Source organism: Rhinolophus ferrumequinum, chromosome 16, assembly GCF_004115265.2.
Source record: "Rhinolophus ferrumequinum isolate MPI-CBG mRhiFer1 chromosome 16, mRhiFer1_v1.p, whole genome shotgun sequence".
Classification (NCBI taxonomy): Eukaryota; Metazoa; Chordata; class Mammalia; order Chiroptera; family Rhinolophidae; genus Rhinolophus; species Rhinolophus ferrumequinum.
In genome coordinates, this window is record NC_046299.1 from 12,903,901 (window position 1) to 12,927,464 (window position 23,564).

Here is a 23,564-nt window from a genome sequence, read left to right on the forward strand (position 1 = left end):
GAGTATCTATATTGGAAAATATATGTCAATAAATTTGAAAAATAAGGTAGAGCAGACAATTTCCTATAGAAAATTGTCAACTCTATCAAGAAAAATAGAAAATGTGAGAAGACATAAACATTAATGAAATTTATTCAGAAACTGAAAAAAGTCTACCCCCCCCTAATCAAATCATACAAAAATTTAAAAGCCATACCAAATTCATATGCTTTTGTGGGTCACTTCTACCAAATGTGTAAGCAACCCACGAATCTTTGTGCCAACCATTAAAATGTGCCTCTCTGACCTCTGACAACAGCGAGCATAATTAACAATGGCTCCAGCTACTGTGCTCTAAAATCCATTGTGTCCCTGGCCTGCGGTGGGAAGACCTATCATAATGGGAAAGACCAAATGGCAACCTCTGAAACTACCCTCCATCTGCTCAAGATGGTAAATCAAAGACATTGTGTCATCCAGTGGGAAAGTGAAAATAAGTACCACCACTAAAAATCTAAAGGGTGCAGGGGTAACGATCCCGACTGTATCTCCATTTAATTTACCAGCCTTAACTTCTTTTAAAATAAGTAATTGTAATTCAGATGTTTCAGATTCATGCAGATTTACTTTTCTACTTTGCACACCAGAAAAAAGGTGTTTATATATAAAATAATTTTTTTTCTAATCAGTGACTATATTATGCCACAGACTCTAACAACAACAACAACAACAACAACAACACAATTCTGTAATTCTACATATGAAAAGACTGAGATTTAGAAACACTAGGTGACCTACTGATAATGGCATAGAAAGCTAAGATCAGAGCCATGCTATGTCTATAAATGATCTCTCTAATACTGGTCCAATTATGTTTACCACAAGAACTATGCCCAGTATGTACAGCTGAAAACAAAAATTAACAAGAGTTTGTGAACAGGTCTCCATCAACCACGGCTAAACTAAGTACCTGACACGTTTACCTCTGCTACTTTAATAACTTAGTTACAAACAGCAGGAATAGCGTCCTGAGTGGAAAATGTCCACAAATGCTGACCTGTTTGAAACACTTAAAATTTAGCAGTGGCCTTATTAAAAAAAACTAAATAAACTTCAAAATATTCTTGTTTTTTTCTTAACAATGAGACAATTTTAAAACAAATTTACATTTTATTACTGAAAGTAATTTAAATGACAAAAAAACCCATCAAATATATTTTATCTCACACAATGATTACAATATTTTATTTCACTTTGCCCATGATGACACCATAATAAATAGGCCCATCTCTAAGACACGGTCCACATTAGCTCTAGCTTTCTTTTGTTTAATAAAAAAACTATTACACTTAAATATGCACACAAATTCAAAAGCTTAAAATAAAACCTTAAACATTTAAATAATGTACATAAATATTCAGTTTTGTGAATTTTTGCACAGAGCTAAACTTTTCAGTGTATTTCCATCCACACTATTCTGCATCAAAAAAGTTTTATTTTGATGCATTAAATAATACTCATTCAACTGTAACTTCTAACACATTCTAAAAACATATTGTAACCTAATTAATAGCCTTAAACTCCATTTATATTCTGAAGTACAAAGTCATACAAGATTAAACATATTTAAGATATCTCCTCAAATTTTTTTAAGAGACAAATTTAAAATATGAATAAACTTTGCATACATGTTAGTGATAAATATGTTTACAGCATTAAATTCTGTGAATTTCAACTTTTTAAGGGATATAAACAAACATGATTGTTTTCAGAAGGAAGTGAAACATAAAGAAGTGGATAAATGAACAGGGAATGAATAAATCTGAGAAAAGAGTTTAGAAAATTGAAGGGCTGTAAATGGAGATGAGAGATTAGCTTTGTTCCATATGGGCCCACGTGGATGAATTAGAAGAGATATTATAGGGAGATGGATTTCGTCTCAATTATAAACAACAATTAGTGAAGACAGAAAACAGTATCTCAGGAGATGGTGCATTTCCCTTCATTAAACATATTCAGGTATAAGCTAGGTCAGAGGTGGGGCAGATTATGTCCAGACAGTATTCAGCCTACTAGCTGTTTTTATAACACAGGTTTATTGGAACCCAGCCGCTCCCATTTGTTTCCATATTGGTTGTGGCTGCTTTAGCAATGTAGCAGCAGAGTTGCATATATGCAACAGAGGCTGGAGAGCCTAAAAATCCTGAAATATTAACTGTCTAGCCCTTTACAGAAAATGTTTGCTGACCCCTGTGGAGAAGACGTTAGGAATTCAAGTACCGTATGCTTGTCTGGATAAAAGAACCAATCACGGTTACTTTGGAGTTTAGGAAAGTGCTTGGCATATCATTTGTGCCAAGGATTGGGTTGTGTAGATTCTTTGTTGTACAAGGCAGCACAGCCAACTTGGTGAATGGAGGTCAAAATTCATACTGCACTATGTTTGAAAAGTTGTGTGCCGTGATGAGAGGCTACGTCTGCCGGAAAAAGGACACACATTTGTCTAATTTGCACAAGGCACCCAATGGACCCATACAAGCTGTACACATATAATCATATCAGCAAAAATAACACCCCTTCCAATCCAAACAACCTAAGATTCCATAACACTGAAACTCAGCTTCTTCTCCTAACCCAGTGTTTCTTTATTTATATGACATAAAAATGAAAATAAATGTTCCCTGAAAAGAGTTTTCATGTTTTCTAAATGCTACAAACTCCACTGTCTCTTTTAGAAAGATTCATTGCAAATTAGCATAGTAAACACTGACCAAAAAAACCCCAAAAACCTCTAAGAAGTAATGTGAGATAAAAACAAACAAAAGAGCCCTGTTTAACTTTAGTATACACAACATTTTCCAAAGGTGCTTAATTATGAAACTCTTTTTAATGAAACTACAGTTAATATCTCAAATAACTAATGTTCTAGGTAACAAGTCAAAGTCATACGAGTATTTAGTACTTTGGGATTATAAACTTTTTGAACACAAAATACACACTCGGTACTTTTTCTCATCCTTTACAAATATTATTAGCACATTGCCAAGCCCATATATAATTACCTAAGAAATCATTGAATTGATTTAATTCTAGGAGATGTAGCTACACAATATGGTGAATGCATTGTTAATTTCATTAGTTAAAGCTTTAATTACTTATGTGACAAGTGAACACAAAGTTATCCTCTTTCCGTTGAATCCTTTATTAAATACCTTAACAGCAAAATGACCTTCAAAAGGTATATTTCAACTATGTTTTCTCTGCTCTGTAGTATATTGTTAAGTATATACAACTATTCAAGACACACTAGATGATGTTTTAAGGTTAAAGAAATGATAAATTATCTAACAAATTAACAGAACATATATCAGAATATAGGTTTAACAAATTCAAAGTCAGTAAAAGCAAATTACCTGAAAAAGGTGACAAAGAACTGCACAAGATCCATGATTGTATTGTGTTGTGAGAATGCAATCTGAAAAATCAAAAAGAAAGTTTGAAACTTACTGAATCTATGTTCTCCCCCAGTACTTGTGGTGATGCTTCATGACATTTATAAATACAATATTTTTAAATCATCAACACATTTGGATCACCATATTAAAAATCATAAATGCTGGAATCAAAATTTCATCTAGAACACTTAATCAATTCAACTACTAAGGATGACCTTTGTATAGGCTATAAAATTAAATGGTTTAAGAAAACTAATACAAAATTACTTCAGGAATGTATGCTATGAGTTTCATGTGAAATACTGATATATTAAATGTGCCTAACTAAATCACGCAAATGAGTTTCTTCATCTAATAATGATTATATTTTCTGTTAATACAACGGATAATTGCTTATAATCCAAAAATAAATTTCAACTCCATTAATAAAACTGAAGGGATTTGTTTTTTCCTATACAATCTTGTCTAGGGAAGCTGCACGATACATGCAACTATTTTGTTACATACCACTCAAAGAACACAATATGTCACTACATTTTATAACTTCATGTTAATAAGAAATGAATTTTGAGAGGTGAAAATAGTCAATAAGCTAAAGTTGTTCTCCCTTTTTGTTAACATTATAGAGATTATACTGTAACACGTTTCTTGAGGAATTATTATACAGTTTATTAGTCAATAGTGCAGTATCTGAATAAAGAATATCTGACTTTCAAATCCATGTTTTCTATTACTAGGTATAAATACTTTATGTTACCTATTTGTGTCTCAGTTGTCCCATATGTGAATGGTAATAATAAAAGCAACCTACCTCATGGAAGAAAGATTAACTGAATTAATAGAAATAAATTCTTGCCATAATGTCTGGCATATAGTAGGTATAACATAATAAATATTATTATATTTTACATCATATATAAAGGATATGGTCAACATAAGTGACTTCTGCCAGATAGTTGAAGCGAAATAGTTAAGGTATAGAAATCTCTTTTTCTTTTAATAATCTTTTATGAAAATATTTCAGAAACTTGTAATAGAATTTCCACTTCCAGTGAAAATAGATTAATAGTAATACTATTTCTCTCTTGTCTAAAATAACTGAAAACTATGTAAAATATATTTTAAAAAACATTTTCCGACATTGGACAAAAGGTAAAGGAGGATACCGTCCATGCATGAAGAAAAACAAAGGATGTAAGCCTTATAACTGTCCCGGTTTTCAGTGGAAGGTAACAACAGTAAGGACTTTAAATAGCATTCTAGAAAACGAAATCAGTGTTGTTTATGTAAAATAAAAAACTACTGTCATTTGAGAAGATGGTTCAAATTTTGGCATACACATCAAAGCTTAAACAGAACAATATTCATTTCCAAAACGCATTTGAAGAATTGCATAGCACTTATATAGAAACCGAGGAAAGATCCTTGCTGTAGGAGACTGGTTATAGGTGAAAATGTCTTAAAAGATTTCACAAAAACATCTTTTAAAATGGAAAAGATACAAGTTTATTTTCTGCCCAGGGCACTGCCCACAAGAGTGTGTTAGAAACAGAGCTTGTCAAACAATATCATCAACAGTACCTAAATCCATGACAAGAGCATTCTGGATGCAGCAATTGAAAACTAACTGGATAATCACCAAAAGGATAATTATTTTGAAATCATAATAAATAAAACTGGTTTGATTATGATAAATTAGAATAGGAGGCAACTTTAGACAGTGTTGCAAAATATCTAGATGAAAAAGGGGATAAAAGAGCCGCAATAAAGGCTTGAATAAATTAGCAAATGTGTAGAAAAGAACAAAGAGGAATAATACATATAACATAAAAATAAAGGACTAAGGTAAAGAATATAAGCAATTGCACTAAAGATGAACAGACTGAATCCTCACTGAAAGGCAGGATTTCCACAGTATATTAAAAAGCATAATTCAGCTTGATGTTTCTGTTTTACAAAAAAAGGATTGTGAAAAAATATAATAGGCATATAGAAAACAACAGAAAAGGCATAAAGGATAATACTAACAGCAAAGTGGAATTCAAAGTCAAAACCCGATCAAATAAAATGTATAAAGTACAAAAGAATACATCAAAATAATAAATCTGTGAGTGTAGTAAAACCACAGCCCAAATAAGTAAAACCACAATGTCTGGACAAACACAGAGATTTGATAATAACATAATTATGAAATAAAGTTTTAATATGATATCTCTTTCAGAACTTATCTAATCAAGCAGACAAAAACGTATTCAGTCATTAAAGTCATGAAAAAAATTCCACAGAAATATTGGTTAAGCAAGCTCTGCTCTAAGTGCTGGGGACACTCTTATAAACAAGACGACGTGCCTGGTCACTTGGAGTTTCATTCCAGTAGCGGGAGACAGTAAATAAACAGGTAAACTCATAAGTGGATATCATACTTTTCGACAGTGACGAGTGTGATGGAAAAACAAACAAGGTGATGTGATGAAGTAAAAGGGTATGTGGCTAATGTAGATCAGGAAGTTAGGGAAGGGCTCCCTGAAGTCACGATAGATGAGCTGATTTCAATAGTAAGAAGGGTAAAACCATATAAAGATCTATTAGTAGGAGTTTCCAGGCGTAGAGAAGAGTATGCTTGGGCTAGACATGTTTGAGGAACTAAAACGAAGTCACAAGAGCTGGGGTATTGTGAGCTAAGGATAGAGCAGTTGAAAATAGATTCAGAGTGACAAGCAGGGGTTCATTTACGTAGGTCCTTGGCCATGATAAAGAGTAACAAACACATAATAAATTCACTGGGATTCCTTGGAAGAGTTTGAACCATGGAGCGACATGATCTAACTCTCAAGAAAAAAAAAAATCATTCTGACTGCTGGGTGGGAAAGAGATGATAGAAGAAAGCAGGGAGGTAAGAGAGAAGCATATTGGATCTTTCTAGTTATGAGGTGACAGTAGCTTGTACAGTAGCAGCAATGAAGACAAAACTAAGTGGATGGGCACGTAATTTAGAGTGAGGGATGAGAAGGCTTCGTGAAGAATTGGATATGACTCATTTAAAACTTCTACGTAAGAGGAAGTTCAAGGCCACCCCGTTATTAGAGCTAAAAGAAAGCAGTCAGGTAGGGAAAGAAAACAGGAGGGTCATGTCAAGAAGGTCAAGGAACTGGAATGTTGCGAAAATAAAGTACTGGTTGGTTTTCTTGGCTGAGTAAGACGAGAATGAGACTATGACTATTAGATTTGACAACAGCCGCTACTTGGGTAACTTAAACAAAGCCCGTTCAATGAAGAGGTGGTAGTATTCGTCTAAATAGTAATATAAGGAGAATATGGGATGTGAGGAAGTAGAGACAGCAACTGAACTTTCAATAAGGTCTGTGAAAAAACAGAGCAGAAATAATCAGGACTATCCAGGATATAAAACAAAATTCTTTTCTGAAACCTAAATAGAGAATTTAGAAAAGTAGTTAACATCCATTGTGCAGAGAAACTACTTAAAAATTCTCAAATGGGAATGATTCTTGGCAGCATAGTATCAGATTAAGTTCAAAATTACAAGTATAATTTCAAATATGACCAGTACAAGGTTAACTACCTGTAAATTAAGAAAGAAATATATAGGGCCGAGTTCCATGTGAGAAATGGCAACGGAAGCATAGTTTTTAATATCCCTGAGTTTACACATTAAACACACACACACACACACACACACACTCACAGGTTCACTAAATTGCAAAATCAAAAAAGTATATGGAAAACAATTTCAACAAAGTGGTCTGAGAAATTACCCCGTTGAATGCCAAAACACGAAAAGGTATTATTGTAAGCCACAACACAAGGCTACATAGTACCCATGTCTGCGTGGGAGTAAGAAAAGGGAATCAGGCAAAATCCAAAATATCGGATATGCACTGGAACCAGGCAGGCCTCTCTGAATATAGAGGGTGAAATGGAAGTGGTTTTGCCCATTCTAGGAGCTTATGAGTGCAAAGGGTCCTTGGGAAGTTCTAAAAGGGGCTCGAACAGCTTGGGCCACATGAACTTTCAAAAGCAACCAGTCAAATCTCTATTACAGGCCCCATATTGAGCAGAAACTGTTGTAAATGAAATGAAAATTGAGCAGAGTAGGGAAAATAGAGACAAAGGAAAGGGTCCAATTGGGGAGAAGAACAGAGCCAGGAAATCTTTAAAAGAAAGTGGCACATTTTGGGGGGTAAAATACGTATTTCATATATATAAAAGACATCTTAAATTTAAGACATCTTAAAATGTGTATACATTTTTTGGCACCCTCTGTATGTGTGTGTGTGTATTATATTCAAATATGGGTCTTGACACTAGTTCCTTTGCATACTACCAATGTAAGTCATTATTACACTCCCAAATATTTGTTGTTCTTTAACCTATAAAGGATACTGCATTGCATCAAGATAATGGATGCATAAATAGTGGGATCAACCAACAGTGTTGAAATAAATTTAAAGTGGCAAATCACATGATTCAAGCTGGTACTGGTTTACTTGCCCTTTCTGGGGCCATATAACTAAGTACTTTGGAACAAAAGTCATGTTCTGAGGCAAGTAAGCAAACATAAGACATGTGAAAATATCTACCATTTCCTATATTTTCCCAAAGTGTACTATCTGGGTGCTGGAGTCTCAGGTTGAACAGCATTCGCTATTGGCTGTTCAAAAGAAAGTCAGCACGACAGTGGGTTGTGCTCATCTTTCAAAATGTTTCTCCACCTGATACTTTTTACAGAAGTCCCAGTCTGTGGGAAACAATGTGTTAGACAGCCCATTGCCAGACACAGTCTTAAAAACAAGATTGGATTCACTCTGGAATGAAAGGCATATCTAAGGATGATCTGGTAACATTGGTAAACAATGCCAAGCCTCTCAAGATTCCCTGTTATGGTGTGCCAATTTATTCATCAATCACACTTTTCAATTAATATCTATCACATTCTGGGCACCGAGTCAAGTTCTTGGATGTATCAGTGGAAAAGGAAAAATGAAATTCTTAATAGTGGTGGCAGGGCCAGACAAAAATATTAATAAATTACATAGTGTGTTAGAACTTGTTAAGTGCTAATGGTGAAAAAACATTAAAAGAATCCTATTTTCTATATTAACATATGTGGAACAAAAAAAATCACTCCTTGGTCTAAAAATATGCAGAAGTGCTGAGAACAGACAGAATAAGGTAAGTGTAGCAGAAAGTAATAAAACATAGCATTAGATTCAAATGTATCTGGCTGTTCTCTGTTTTCCTGTCAAGAATGGTATCCAGCAATTCCAAGTGCTTTCCATTGAAACTGGAAGGCCGATAGGGAAAGAAATAAATACAGACAGGGGGAACCATTCTAAGTGATGTTGGATCATTGGTCTCCACACGGCTGCTCCTTAATCTAGATCTAACCTCAAACGTCACACTTCTCTAAGACACGCATCAGAAGTAGCTGGCCTCTCCCTCCCGTACACCAGTGTACAACTGAGGACCACCAGACAGACAGGATCTAGAACTGCACTACTGTTGTCTCAACCAGAGACATCGACCACGGTTCTGTTTATAAAGTGTTTACTATTACCCAGGCACTGTGCTAAGTTCTTTTCATATACTAATTTAATCATCAGAATAATTCTACAAAATAGGTAATCTCATTAAATCCCTTTCAGAGATAAGGACATAAAGGTTTATAGGTTACCCCAGCAATAAGCCATAGAGCTAAATTGGAAATCGATGCATTATGACTCTAGTTCTTTCATTCTACACTTCCCTAACACCTGTGTAGTGTGTATCACAGTGTACTGTGATAATCAGCCTACCTTTCTTTTCTCTCCAATTGACTTCAAGATATTTGAAGTCAGGCGTTATGATGTTTAGCTATACATTCCTAGGAACTAGCAAAAAACTTAGCATTTTAACTTATATGTGCTTAGTGAATGAACTGCAGTAACTTCTAGTGATATATATACCTTAATGTTCTAAATAGAAAGTCTTAAAACAGTTTCATTTTAACTAAATGTCAAGCTGTACAAAAAAACAAAAATTACATTTACACCAAGATTATGTCAGCTAAAATCTGTAGAACTTTATATCTACTTGTCTGGAGAGTATATTACCTGAAGTTAAAGGATATATTTTCAAAAACATTTTTGTTTGCAGTTAAAGGAAATTATTTTTTCAAAAGTATTTAAAAATCCTAAAAAATGAAATTGAACCTTTAAAATGACATGATAGAATTTGCATTTATAATGCTACCTGATCTTAATTATAATATTAGCATATTATGAGTTTTCTTGAAGAGCCTCAGGTTTTAATTTATAAATCAAAGATATATAACAGCAAGAGTAATGGTTAATGTAGAAATCTACGTGCAATTTTTGCTTATAACACCTTTTTAGAAATTGTGATTTTTTTTTCACAGCCTAGCTTTTCCTCAATAATTTGTTAAGTAGCCAAAAGCGACCTTCCTTTTATTTTATAGAATGAGTCACTAAACCATCTTCATCATCTAGTCCTATCTCTAAAAAGTAAAAAATCAGGTTTATGTCTAAATCCTTGCTAAAAGTAGCAAGTATAGCCAACACACTTGGTAAAGAATGATGTTATATTCAAATGTCAATTTATCACACATATGTATCCTATTAAACAAGTAATAAAACCATCTGCATTTCAAACATACATTAATAGTTAAGGGGAAAACAACAAAATTTCAAAGAAATATATATATATATATATATATATATATATATATATATATACACACACACACAGTGTTTGATACTGTGAAAGTTAATTCACTATACTCTTCTCTCCATTAAACCTAGACTAATGAAAAAGAATGAAGTGAGTAAGGTGCCCTCCAGAAGAAAGAGTTTACAAAGATGATTTAGTAGGTGCCCGCAATTGCTCTGATGTTTTTGCTTCTGTGTGGATAGATTTTCATTTTTAAACTGCATCAAAAACAATGGCATCACAGAACCTAAGTTTCATTACAATAAAAGAAATGATAAAATTTTAAAACCTAAATTGATGGGTCATGACTTGGCAATAAAAAAATCATGAAATCATATGGTTATTTGATGTAGTTGAAAATAGTTAAAAATTATGTGATGTAAGATAACATTGCAGGAGTTTATTTGTAAGTCTTCTAAATCTTTTCAACTCACTTTTTAGCAGGCCCTTTATTGGGTAAGAAAAAAATAATAGGCAATGAGATAAAACATTAAATGGATCAACACTATCAGGAAGCATATTTTAATATTATATAAACTTTAGAGTATTATTTTCTTAAATGATTGGTAAATATAACATTTAAGTTGAATCCAATGTATGAAATAAAATCAGATGGTGTGGAGCCATGTTCAGTCCCAGATCTGGTATTAACTGCACAGTAATAAACCACTTCGCTCTTTGAGGAACTTCTTTAGATGACTTTTCACTCACTCATGGACACGTTCATGTTTTTGTTGATTTTTTTTTCAATTGCATTCATAGGATGTTTACTCTGGCTATAATGATTATAGATCCACAGAGTCTCACTAATATAATAATATAGATTCTATAACTAATGCAATTTTGATGTCACATGAGTACAATATTGCTTCTGATTCGTTGTGAAGTTCTAAGTAATCAATGTCTTTCAATGCCAGTTTCTCCACAGGAAATTTTTAGGGTTAATAATGCCCTTTTTCATGGGGCTAAGTTTAATAATCGCTAAATCTTCTCAATGTCTGTACAAGTATACACAACAAAAAGAACCTCTAAGTAAACCTGGAATTATCTATGAAAAATTGTAATATTTCTCACATTAGAAAAAGACTCCAAACTAGGATCTCAGACTTCAAACCAGTAAACCAGGATGTTTTCCTACTTTCCCACCGTTTTTCCCTTGGCAAAGGTCTTGGCCAGAGCAAGAAATTGTACTGAAAGACAGCATCAAGGATAAAGTAGAGGAAAACATAGTATGAACCTAAACTAATGTTAACTCTTACAATGCAGCGCTTAACACTTCTTTTGGACTGGTGTGCTTTGATTTGCAATACAGGCTGTAAGTACAAGGAGTTACAGATTGGGGTTAAGAGGGTGTTTGTGTAAATGAGAAAAAGCAAAAAGAAAAATAGTTGATTATGCCAAGTGGCAATTTTTAGTGGCTATAATTTAAGTATGCCAATAGGAACATAAAAGTCAGACTTATAGAAGATTAGTTTAAGGAATTATGTACTACTGATAGATCTCCAATATATTTTCTACATGTGCATTAACTTATGAATAAAACCTAAAATTATGTATATTTATTATTTTTATCTTGATTCACTATGAATAATTTATGGATATTTTAATTTTATTTTGGCTTCAACAGGTTTTATTTTAAGGACTTGAATGTTTCTATTGATTTATATTGTTTACTACATTCTTGCACTTAACCTCCTAGGAAATCGCTGAAATAAAATAATTCATGCATCCATATTTGAAATTGGCTCTTTAGGGAAAACGATAAAACATGAATGTACAGCTCTGTATTATTAATTCTTTAAATGAGTACTAAATAATCTCAAGGATCTTGAGATTATTATGCTAAGCAAAATAAGTCAGAAAAAGTCGAAAACCATATAATTTCACTGATATGTGGGACATAAAACTGAAAACAAGAAAGGAACAAGATAAACAAATGAAGAAACAAAAACTCATAGACACAGACAATAGTTTAGTGGTTACCAGAGGGTAAGGGGAGAGGGGGGTGGTACATGAGGGTAAAGGGGATCAAATATATGGTGATGGAAGAACTGACTCTGGGTGGTGAAGGCACAATGTGACACATAGATGATGTATTACACAATTGTATACCTGAAACCTATGTAACTTGCTAACCATTGTCATCCCAATAAACTTTAACTTTTTTTAAAAAATGAGTACTAAATACATTTTTAAATTATTGAGTTGAAAGGATTATTTAACTTGTAGTATAATTTTCATTTACACCATTTGAATTTTGGATTTCAAGCAAATATATGGGAAACTTCAGAAGATTGCAATTTAATAAGAGATTTTTCTCTCTTGAAATATGTTATCATCTACTACATGTTGTACAGACATAAATATTTAAATATTTCATATTTCGAAAGAACGTAACATTTGAACTACATTAGAAAGTACAGGCCAATGATGCCATTATTGTGTTATAATTTAAACACAATAAAGTTCCATTTTAAATGCATATTTTGGTGGATTTGGGTAATTTTTACGAAACCATGTAAGTGCAACCACAATCAAGATACAGACCAGTTTCATCAACCTAAATTGTTGTCATCTGCCTCTCTGCAATTGAACCCCTCTCGAGACCTTACATTTTATATCTACTTTCTATCACTAGAGTTTTATTTTTTTACAATTTTATATAAATGGAATCATACTATATGTAATATTTCATGTTTGATTTCTTTTCTTTAGCATAGTGTCTTTAAGATTTGTCCATATCAATGTTTGTATAAATATTTCATTTTATTTTATTGTCGAGCAGTAGTACATTGTATGAATATATCATAATTTGTTTATCCACTTACCAGTTAATATAGTTATGGGTTGTTTCCAGTTTGGGGTTTTATGAATAATGGTATTATAAGTATTTGTGATGAAGACTTTTTGTGTGGCCCGCTTTCATTCCTTTTGTGTAAATAACCAGGAGCTACTGGTCATATGCTAAATGTGGGATAAACTTTATAAAATAAGCACTACTGTTTACAAAGTCACTGGACATGTAACATTGTCACCAATAATGTATTTGAATTCCTAGCCAAATCCTTTGGCTAGCCAAATCCCAGCCAAATCCAAATCCTAGCCTATACTTGACATTTTCACCCTTTTTAACATTAGCCTTTGCAGTGGGTGTATTGTCATATCTCACGTGGTTTTAATTTAAATTTCACTGATGGCTAGTGATCATTTTCATATATATACCACATACAATATTTATTGCTACATTTTTTTTTAAAACTTTCAATTTCTAACAATATATAATGGAAGTACATTACCTGATTTAAAATTATTTCAGTATTAAATATAATGAAGATTATAGAAACAAAATTGTTTGCTCTATGTTATATAAAAATCATAGTTGAACAAATCAAATTATATTATAATGGCAAATATCTATGCAATTACATTAATATTTAATAAGAATGCATTAAAATTTCCAAAGAGTTTAATTAGATTTAAAAGAGAAATTAATAACATTTTAAAAAGTACCACTATATAAGTGTTAGGCTGTGGAGAAAAGGGACCCTTCATACACTGATGGTGGAAACGCAGATTGGTGCAGCCACTATGGAAGGCAGTGTGGAGGTTCCTCAAAAAATTAAGAACAGAATTATCATATGACCCAGCAATCCCTCTCCTGTATATACCCAAAAAATCTGAAAACATTTATCCATAAAGATATATGTACTCCAATGTTCATTGCAGCTTTATTTACGGTAGCCAAAACATAGAAACAAACCAAGTGTCCTTCGACAAATGAATGGATAAAGAAGATGTGGTATACAGGTATACACAATGGAATACTACTCTGCCATCAGAAAAGATGAAATAGTGCCATTTGCAACAACATGGATGGATCCTGAGATTATTATGCTGAGCAAAATAAGTTAGACAGAAAAAGTCTAGAACCATATGATTTCACCGATGTGTGGAATATATATACATATATATATATATATATATATATATATATATATATATACACACACACATATATATGTATATACAGATGTATATACTATATATATACATATATACGTATGTATATATGTATATATATACATATATATACATATATATATATATATATATATATAACTGAAAACAAAAGAACAAGAAACAAATGAAGAAACAAAAACTCATAGACACAGAAAACAGTTCAGTGGTTACCAGAAGGTAAGGGAGGAGGGGGAATGGTGGAAAAGGGTAAAGGGGCTCAAATATATGGTGATGGAAGGAGAACTGACTCTGGGCAGTGAGCATACAATGTGATATATAAAATTGTACACTTGAAACCTATGTAATTTTACTAACCTTTGTCACCCCAATAAATTTTACTTTAAAAAAATTACCACTATAAAGAATTCGGAGAACTTCTTTAGTATTTAGATTTATTTTACAAATGGAAAGATTGAATAGCTTTTTTATAAGTCATTTTCTTAGAAAACCGTATTTTACATTTCAGCCATCTTATCTAATTCAAACAATTTTATAGCTTTAAAGAATAGCATTAGTAGTAATATTTTTTTAAAGGAGTCAACAAACTTTTTTTTGTTAAGGGCCTATAAATATTCTGTAAATATTTTCTGCTTTGTGAGCAGTATGGTCTCTGTTTTTACTACTCACCTCTGACATTGTATTGTAAACTTGATATATCTTTCTTCTCTTAATCTCTAGAATATTTGCACCAATCCATTTAGCTCTATAACAATGCTTCTTAAGTATTACATAATATATGCCTCACATTATAATTTCTGATTAGTATAATTGATATATTAGTTAAAGCAACTCATAAAATCAATTAGCAATTTCAAATACCACTACTTGAACTTACTCCAACCTAGGTTTAATGAAAAACAATTGAAGCTTAAAACAAAAGGAAAAAGTATATTTGAAAATATGTATGATAAATGCCTCTAGCTTATAACAATTTAAAAGACAACAACCACAACAACAATAATAATAATATAATGTGTTCTTCTAGGTTTTTTGGGGGAAAATTACATAAGGCATCTTTATCAGCACATTAGTATTATAGCATTTACTTTTCAAACCATAAGCATTAAGATAAAACTTCCTCTTTACCTCAATACCTATTTATCCAATAGCTTACCATCTTAGTTTGTGCTCAAATGGTTCACTTCCATGTTCAAAATACTAACACTGTGTGATAAGGATATACAGACATCAGCATTAGGATTCCGTTCTTTTTCTATTTGATCTGTGTAACTTAAAGTATTATTAGTATGGGGAATATCACCTAGTCTACTATGGAAATTAGAATTGCAAATTGAAGAATGATTCCTAGCATTATTCTCATAAAAAAATCAAATCTAAATTATGACACCAGTTTACAGATTGACTCAATAGTGAATTACCAAATCCCATTTACTCAGAAACAGGTAATTTAGATTCAAATTAATTTAATTTAATTTAAACAATGATGTATATGTGTTGATGAGCAGCACTATGGCAGGAGAATACAAAGTACTAAAGTTCAATGCCATCTTTCTGTTTTTCAAGTTATTAACATTGCAGTTTTAGTAGTATATTTTTTGTTGTTGTCGTGATTCAATTGCATAGCATTACAAATCATAAAAAATAAGTGTTGCCAAAATAAAATCCCACTTTAGAAACTGATGCAAATCAACTGATTAGCATGATTCCTAAGATTCCAAAAGAAGAAAAAATATTTTCCCGTTTAATTACTAGACTATTGACATTATTTATCATATAACACTGCTGCTATGTGTCTCAGTCACAGTTAGAATTTTTAAGAATACTTGAATGCTAAAGTGGTTGGCATTCTAAAACATAAAATGCTTTATCGAAAACAATGAAAACAATTTGTTTAAAACAAGAATGGTTTACATTAAGTTGAAACACCTTAAATACATAAATTGATCAAATAATATATTAAAATAGCACAGATTCTCAATAGGCAGATTAAAGTCTGATTATCTGTGTATAAATGTCCTACTCTGGTAGGTGTATTATGTATCTGACAGAAAAAAAAAATCACTTTCTTGATTTTCTAGAATTCCATTAGTAAGTATAAGATTTACGATACTATAAGAGTTAAACTTTTACAATACATTAACTCAGTAATAGGAAGTAAAAGGAAAAAAAAACTTGGTATATAATACTTACAAAAAAGTAAAATAAAAATTCTCAATAAAGGTGTTTCGTTTCTCAAATATTTTCATCAACATTTAAAAAACCATGGAGCTTGTGGATTTTGGCACTAAAGATTCTTTTAGAACAGAATTCATAATTTGCCTTTTAACTTACCAATTAACATAGTCTTTATCCAGAAGTGACCTCTATACCATAAAGACTAGTTATTTGTCATGTAATTCACACTAAAATGTTTTATAGACTAAAAGAATTAATTAAAAATAAATTTTAAAATGTAATGGATTATTGAGGAATGGGACAAAAGATAGTTAAAAACAAGAGATAGGTATAATACAAATTGTAATAAAATATACATTATTAAAAAGCTACAATTATTTTAATGAAAATAATATAAATAACATTATTTCACTCAAGATTTTTACTATACAATAAAACCAATTTAAACAAATTCTGTTAATTTTTACTTTTACCCAAAGTCTAATGATAGTTAAGATATAGATACACGCACATATATTTTACGTAGATATAAATGTAATATCCAATATTCATTGATATGTATTTATAATAATCAATCCACTAATTGCCAAAAGAATTTGCAATAGTTTACTTTTGCATTCTCAAATTGCATTTAAACTATTTGTATTTCATCAACTCTTACTGCCTATCTAAAACAAAGTATGCAAGTGACAGTGGCTTCAAAGTTTCTAATAAGAAAATTTTAATCAATCAAACACATATCGATTACTACAAGCATGCTTATAATTAAGTGGTACAAAAATTTTCTCATGTTTAAAATGAAAAATCTTATAGTGTGATTATAAAATACAAAATCATGAAGTACTAGAGATAGTCAGAAAGCCACATATTTCTCCTCTACAATATTTATGACTGTAATAAAGTCTCTAGTCAATTTTGAAAGTGTAATGCTCACCATTAAGTCTGGCAAACCACTGTTTAGGATAACTTTATTCATTTAGAAATTCTGCCTTAAATTGCACTATATTTCTCTATTTCATCTACTGATTTTCAATTCCACTCTAGAGTTCCACAGAGATAGTTAAAATTCTATTCTACTTAAAAGTTCCAATTTATTAAGACTTCTTCATATTATATAATTCCTATCTTTAGTTTACATTTTCTAGATGTATCCCAGTTTGTCAATGTCCCTGTTAATAAGTGGCAAATAGTACTGGATGTCTTCTATATGCTTACAATACAATGGAATAAAGGAGGTTTCTGAGAAAAGATCATGGACTAAATTTTGGGCATATCAACAAGGTAAATGGATATGTATGTCTAATGTTTATGAAAGAGGCCTGGGTAGGTGGAAGTATAAATTTGGAAGGAACAGTTTTCTAGTGCACTGGAGATTTCCATCTTAGAGATTTGCAACATCCCTTCTAACACCAGAGTCATTGGGTCTGACATAGACTGGGGCCTGGTCTTCCCCTGTATGCAATACTTTTCAGAGTAGCCAATTGCTCAAGGCCTGAGAAATTCTTAATTTGAAATTCTTATGCCCAAGAATTTCAAATTATCCTTATATGTGTATTTAAAAAACAACATAAGGGAAAATATGAGTAACATGAAAGGAGAATCAGAAAACATTTAAAAATAAAGTAGATGGGGAAAAAATAGAATGGGTGGATATATGAATACAACAAATTAGCAAAATGGAAGACCAGATTGAAGAGGAAGAAGGAAAGAAAAAATAGAAAATTTAAAAGAAAAGCTAAGAGAAATGGAAGATAGAAATAGAAATGTTATCAGACAAATAATAAGATTCTCAGAATGGCAAAGAAAAATGTCATGCAGAAAGTATTTGAAGGCATAATGGAGACACATTTCCTTGAATTAAAATACATATATATATGAGAATGACTGAGAACCCCACATCTAGACACATTAGAGTAATATTAAAGAATATGAAATATAAACAAAAATCTTTTAAGGAAGAGAATAGAAAATTTCAGAGGGAAAGAGTATATCATACAATTAGTAGTAAGCATATTACAGAATAATGTGGCATTATTTTCAATAATTAAATCTAAGTTGACATCTTATTAATAAAATATATATTTAGCCTATCATCCAGCCAGGAATTACTTTACAATTTCTTTACATTTGAAGGCCAGTTCAGCTTCAGGTGTCTACTTTTAGTGACAATCAAGAATTTTGCCTTTAAATAACATTAATTATAGTTAACACTGACTAAGCATTTACTACACATTTTGTTTGACAGGTAATATCTTTTTAACATGCAAAATTACTCTAAGATAGTGTGGTAGGCAGATTTCTGAGACAGCCTCCAATATTCCCAGTCCCTGGTGTACACACACTGTCTATCCCTTCCCTTCAATCTGTAAAAATGATGGAAAAGACACTCCCTTGATTAGAAAAAAATGGTGGATTTCCCCCCACTCTTTCTGAACTTTTGTGGGAGTTCTGTTTTTTGCTCTTTAGACCAGAAATAGAGGGTTTCTTCTGCATCTTACTTTTTTAGCACCACAGTGCTCACTAATGGGGTTGGAACTGTCTTGAGTTCCAGCTAGGGAATTACAGGAGAAAAAAACACTAATCTCACCACCACTTCAGTGGAACTTTGAATTCTGGTATTTTTCTCCAATCTGCCTACTGATGATTACTTTTAAGAGATCACAAAAGGCTATATCAAGCATTCTATCAAGATATTTTTGGTTGTTTTCAGTGAGAGAAATGTTGCCATGTGTTTACTCCACCTTACCTCTTACCTGGGACTGGAACACTTCCAAGGACTATTCCAGCAAACAGTCTTTTACTAGTTTTTTAAAAATGTTCCACGTGTATTTCCGAAACATGTCAATTCTGTCATTGTGTATTATGTTCTCTCGTATATTTATAAACGTAAGTATGTATATTGTGCTGTGTACATCTTCTTTTAGCTTAGTGATACTAAGATATTTTATTCCTCGTTATTCTATTAGCTAATGAGAGTTAAAATTAAGTTAAAGTCTCTGCAATGATTACTGTGAATTTGTCTATAGGTAAATGCCACAGACTTCACAGACTTCTTTAAGTCATTAACAACAGAACCAGCAAGGTATTAAGAATGGTTCAAAAAACTGCAAAGTGGAATTGCAGAGAGAGAAGTATTCATAGTAAGAGAAAATTGCATAGAAGGAAGCATTTGTAAGTGGCTACAAAAAAAATTTTTGAGTAAGATTGTTAATTTAAATGCAAAGTTTGCAATGTCTCTACGTCAATAAAACTGTAGGGTCTGTCTTTTCTACTAGACTGAAATCATCTGTATTTTTATAGGACAAAATTCATTTGCACTACTGTTAGACAAGAATCTTTTGTGCTGTTAGAAGACAAAATCATTTGCATCTCTATCATTTAAGTATATTTACAGGTTAAATATACTTAAAGAACTAAAAATGATTCCAAACAAGAGGAAATCATCAAAGGTACACACCCCTAGGGAATTAAACAACCCCTTGGGGAATCTGCTATACAACAGGTAGCAGAATACTGAAAAGTTAGACAGTAATCACTTTTGCCTATTTCTAAGTTTTGGACAATCTTTAAACCATCTACCTTCAAATCATAAATAATCTCTAGAAAGTATCCTTGAGCGCCACCCCCACGGTGATTTCATGGTGTTTTCATGTAATTCATTTATATGGGCTCAACAAGAACTGTTCATCAACGTGAGCACCATCTCCGTGTAGGTCCATCATCAAATCTAAAGCCATTTGGCATTAAGCCACTACTAAGTCAAGAAAATTGATTTCTGTCTTGAGATTCCTTAAGGTACCTAGGATTGGATATTCAATAGCCTCTATTGTTCCAAAGACTTTTTTAGCTGATTTTATTTGCTCTTCTATTCTGAGGCTAGGAAACCAAATCCAAGAAATTCATGTCCACCAATTCCATCTTCAGCCACTAACATATAAGTGAATCACTCTTTCGCCAAACTGCTCACATCTATTAAGTATCCTGACTTTCCAGGAACTAATCCTGACTTCTAAATGTAAAACTGGGACCCGATAAGCCATAAAACAATTATCAGACAAGTCTTGTGAGAGGGCTGTTTAGGTAATGATTTCACATATGAATACAATACTTTTTCCTTACTAGTGGGCTTGACATACCCTATGAAATAAAGTTATTCTCAAATTTAACATCCAAGGAAAGGTTTGGTTAGATAATCTATTTGTCCAATTACATCCTAGTAAAAATGAGAACATACTTATTAAAACTGAAATAAACCTGCATTTTCAGATGTGTGAGAATGAATGCTTGTTATAAGCCGAGAAAGAGAAGTAAACATTAGGTTAAAAGAGAAGAAGAGCAAAGGAAGCCCTAGCATGATTTTTCAGGATGCTCGTAATATAAAACAAGCCCTACCGTATTTCCCTGAAAATAAGACCGGGTCTTATATTAATTTTTGCTCCAAAAGACACGTTAGGGCTCATTTTATATCACAAGCATCCTGAAAATCACGCTAGTGCTTATTTCCAGTTAGGTGTTATTTTCGGGGAAATACGGTAACAGAAAATTTCTTACTAAGTAGTAGCATCCTCTCAGAATATGTCAATATGAATTTTGCGGGTGACAGTCTTACTATTTTGGCTGTTAATTCAGAATATACAAAATTCCTTTTTTAAATGTCAAATTTTAAAAAATAAACACAACTTAGATTTAACTTTCATAAAATTCTTTCCAGTCCAACCCTTTGACCAGATGATTGTCCAAATGTTGTTCCTAATATGCACATTTAATGATTAACTCCAAAAATACTTTATCATTTGGTTCCAAGGAAACTTTCCAGCCACGTTTCCTCTCTACTTTCCACCACTCTTATCATCCCACACCACCACCCCAATCATCCTACACCATAAGTTTTCCATCATGCAACATGTTTTCCAGCCATTAAAAAATCTGTATTGCTCCCTGATGAAAATTCTTCGTAAATTTGAAAACCCATTATTCTTGTTTAGAGTTCCCTCTGATGAATTAGGTCTCTTTGCTGAACTCCTATTCATCCTTCAAAATCTTGCTTCCATATAACTCTCTCCAAGAAGCTTTCCTACTTCAATGTCACCTCTGTAACAGTAACAGAGGTAGATATATAATCTAGACTCTCCAACTCATAAATACCATTCACATCCATGTTAGCCAAATTGAATGGCTCACAGAACATTTTCTGACCTTAAAAAACCCAAATACGCCCATGAGACTATATAAAGACGTTAAGAGAGAGTCTTTTTCCTTTTTCTCTCTGGGATGACTAAAGCAGGATGCTATACACTGAAATAAAATAAAATAGAACACGGTCAACGTGTGAAACAGAAACTAGAAACAGGGAAGGAATGATTACACTAGCAATTAAATAATTATTTGCATAACACAGTATAAAGAATGTCAAGGTATGCAGTTTTAGATAAGATGATCAGAGGAGGGCAAGTTGACTTCTCAAGTTCCCAAAGACATTTTCCTTGGATGCCATTTTCTAAGCCTCTAATGTCCCTTGTTTTACTTTAAAGCTAATCTAAAGTTGGTTTTCTTTATCTACAACTGAAAAAATGCTAATATATTTTATGAGCTCCATGAGGACAGAGACTACTTTGTATATTATTTTATCCTCTAGAAAAGTGTCTTACATGTGATTGAGACACAGTAAATATCTGCTTGAAAGTGTAGCCAACAAATTTAAATAAATGTTCAATATCTGCTATTTCTATAAGAAGCACTACTTTATATTAGCCTTTGACAGATGACACTGAGTAAATAACAAACATTACTATGTCTTTTTATTTTGTTCATTATTTGTAGAAATGTACAAAGATCTGTTATTATGCTAGAATGTTTTATCCCACTAATACCAACATTGTACTGAATTTGGATCAAGCCAAATGAAATATTTTTTGACTTTCTTACAGATCTGTAAAAACTTCTCCTTATTCATGCAATGCTTTTTTGAGATATTTAATTTTTTAAATTTTTATTAAAGTTACTAGGGTGACATTGATTAGTAAAATTATATAGGTTTCAAGTGTACAATCCTATAATCCATCATCTGCATTGTATGTTCACCACCCAGTCTTAAATTAATCTATTCAATCTGTTCAAGTATATACTATGAAAACATTATACCTGTTAAGTACTCCAAAGAACTGTGATGGAAGAAACTAAGCACCACATAAAAGTATGAAAATACTTCCGATATTAACTGAAGCAAAATCTTTGTGAAATGTTTAGTTTACAGAAAGGATATAATACAAATAGTCTCATGCAAGCAACAACTAAATTAGAGTACCAAGAAGGCAATGCCTCAGGAATGGAAAGATCAACCCGAAACTAATTGCTGATTTATTCCTACCTAGCAAAGCACAAAACTAAGCCTTGAAAAGGCCCAAATTTTTCCAAGTAAATTAACTGCATCCTAAAAAAAAGCTAAAACTTCTTTATCAACATTGATAAATATCTAGCACCCAAAAAGGTAAAATTCAGAACGTCTGGCATCTAATCAAAATATGATGCCTAAGGAAGACCAAAATAAAACAATAGAAAGAATCTCAGAAATTTTTAAAAAATGACAGAAATTGTAGAGAGGACATTTTAAAATCTGAACAAAATTCTAGAGATAAAAAATATAATTTGTGAGATGAAAAATACTCTGGATGGTATTAATATCACATTACATGTTAGAAAATAAGAGCTTAAAGAACTTGAAGATATAGGAAGAAAAAATATGCAAAATGAAACACAGAAAGAAAAAAATAATGTGTCAAAAAACAAGAACAGAGCATTAGTGAGCCAAGGAACAACATCAAGCAGTGTAATATATATATAATTGGAATTCCTAAAGGAGAAAAGAGGAGTGGGAAACTAAATTTTGAAATATAATGGCTGAAAGATTTCTAAATTTGGTTAAAATTATAATTTTATGATTTATGAAGGTCAATAAAACCCATGTACAAGAAATGAAGGAAACCACACTTATGTGGATCATAATCAAATAGGCCAAATATATAATAAAGAGAAAAAATTTTAATACAGAAAGAGCAAAAAGACCCACTACATACAAAGGAACAATAAAGTTAAAAGCAGATTTCTCATTTGAAAAAAGCAAAACCAATGGAAAACTATCTTTAAAATGATGAAAGAAAAAGCTACAATTTAGAATTCTTTAACCACGCAAAAAGTGAAATAAAGACTTTCAGAAATGCAGCCTGATATAATTTATTGTCAGCAGATCTG

At 31.9% G+C, this 23,564-nt stretch overlaps 1 protein-coding gene across 1 annotated transcript in view; it reads right to left on the minus strand.

The window, feature by feature from the left end:
• Positions 1 to 23,564, minus strand: part of ATRNL1 (attractin like 1) — a 573,257-nt gene that overhangs the window by 336,835 nt on the left and 212,858 nt on the right. The window contains exon 25 of the mRNA XM_033131140.1: positions 3,393 to 3,454. Within this exon, the coding sequence (XP_032987031.1) occupies positions 3,393 to 3,454 (62 nt within the window). The remainder of the gene's footprint in view (positions 1 to 3,392; positions 3,455 to 23,564) is intronic.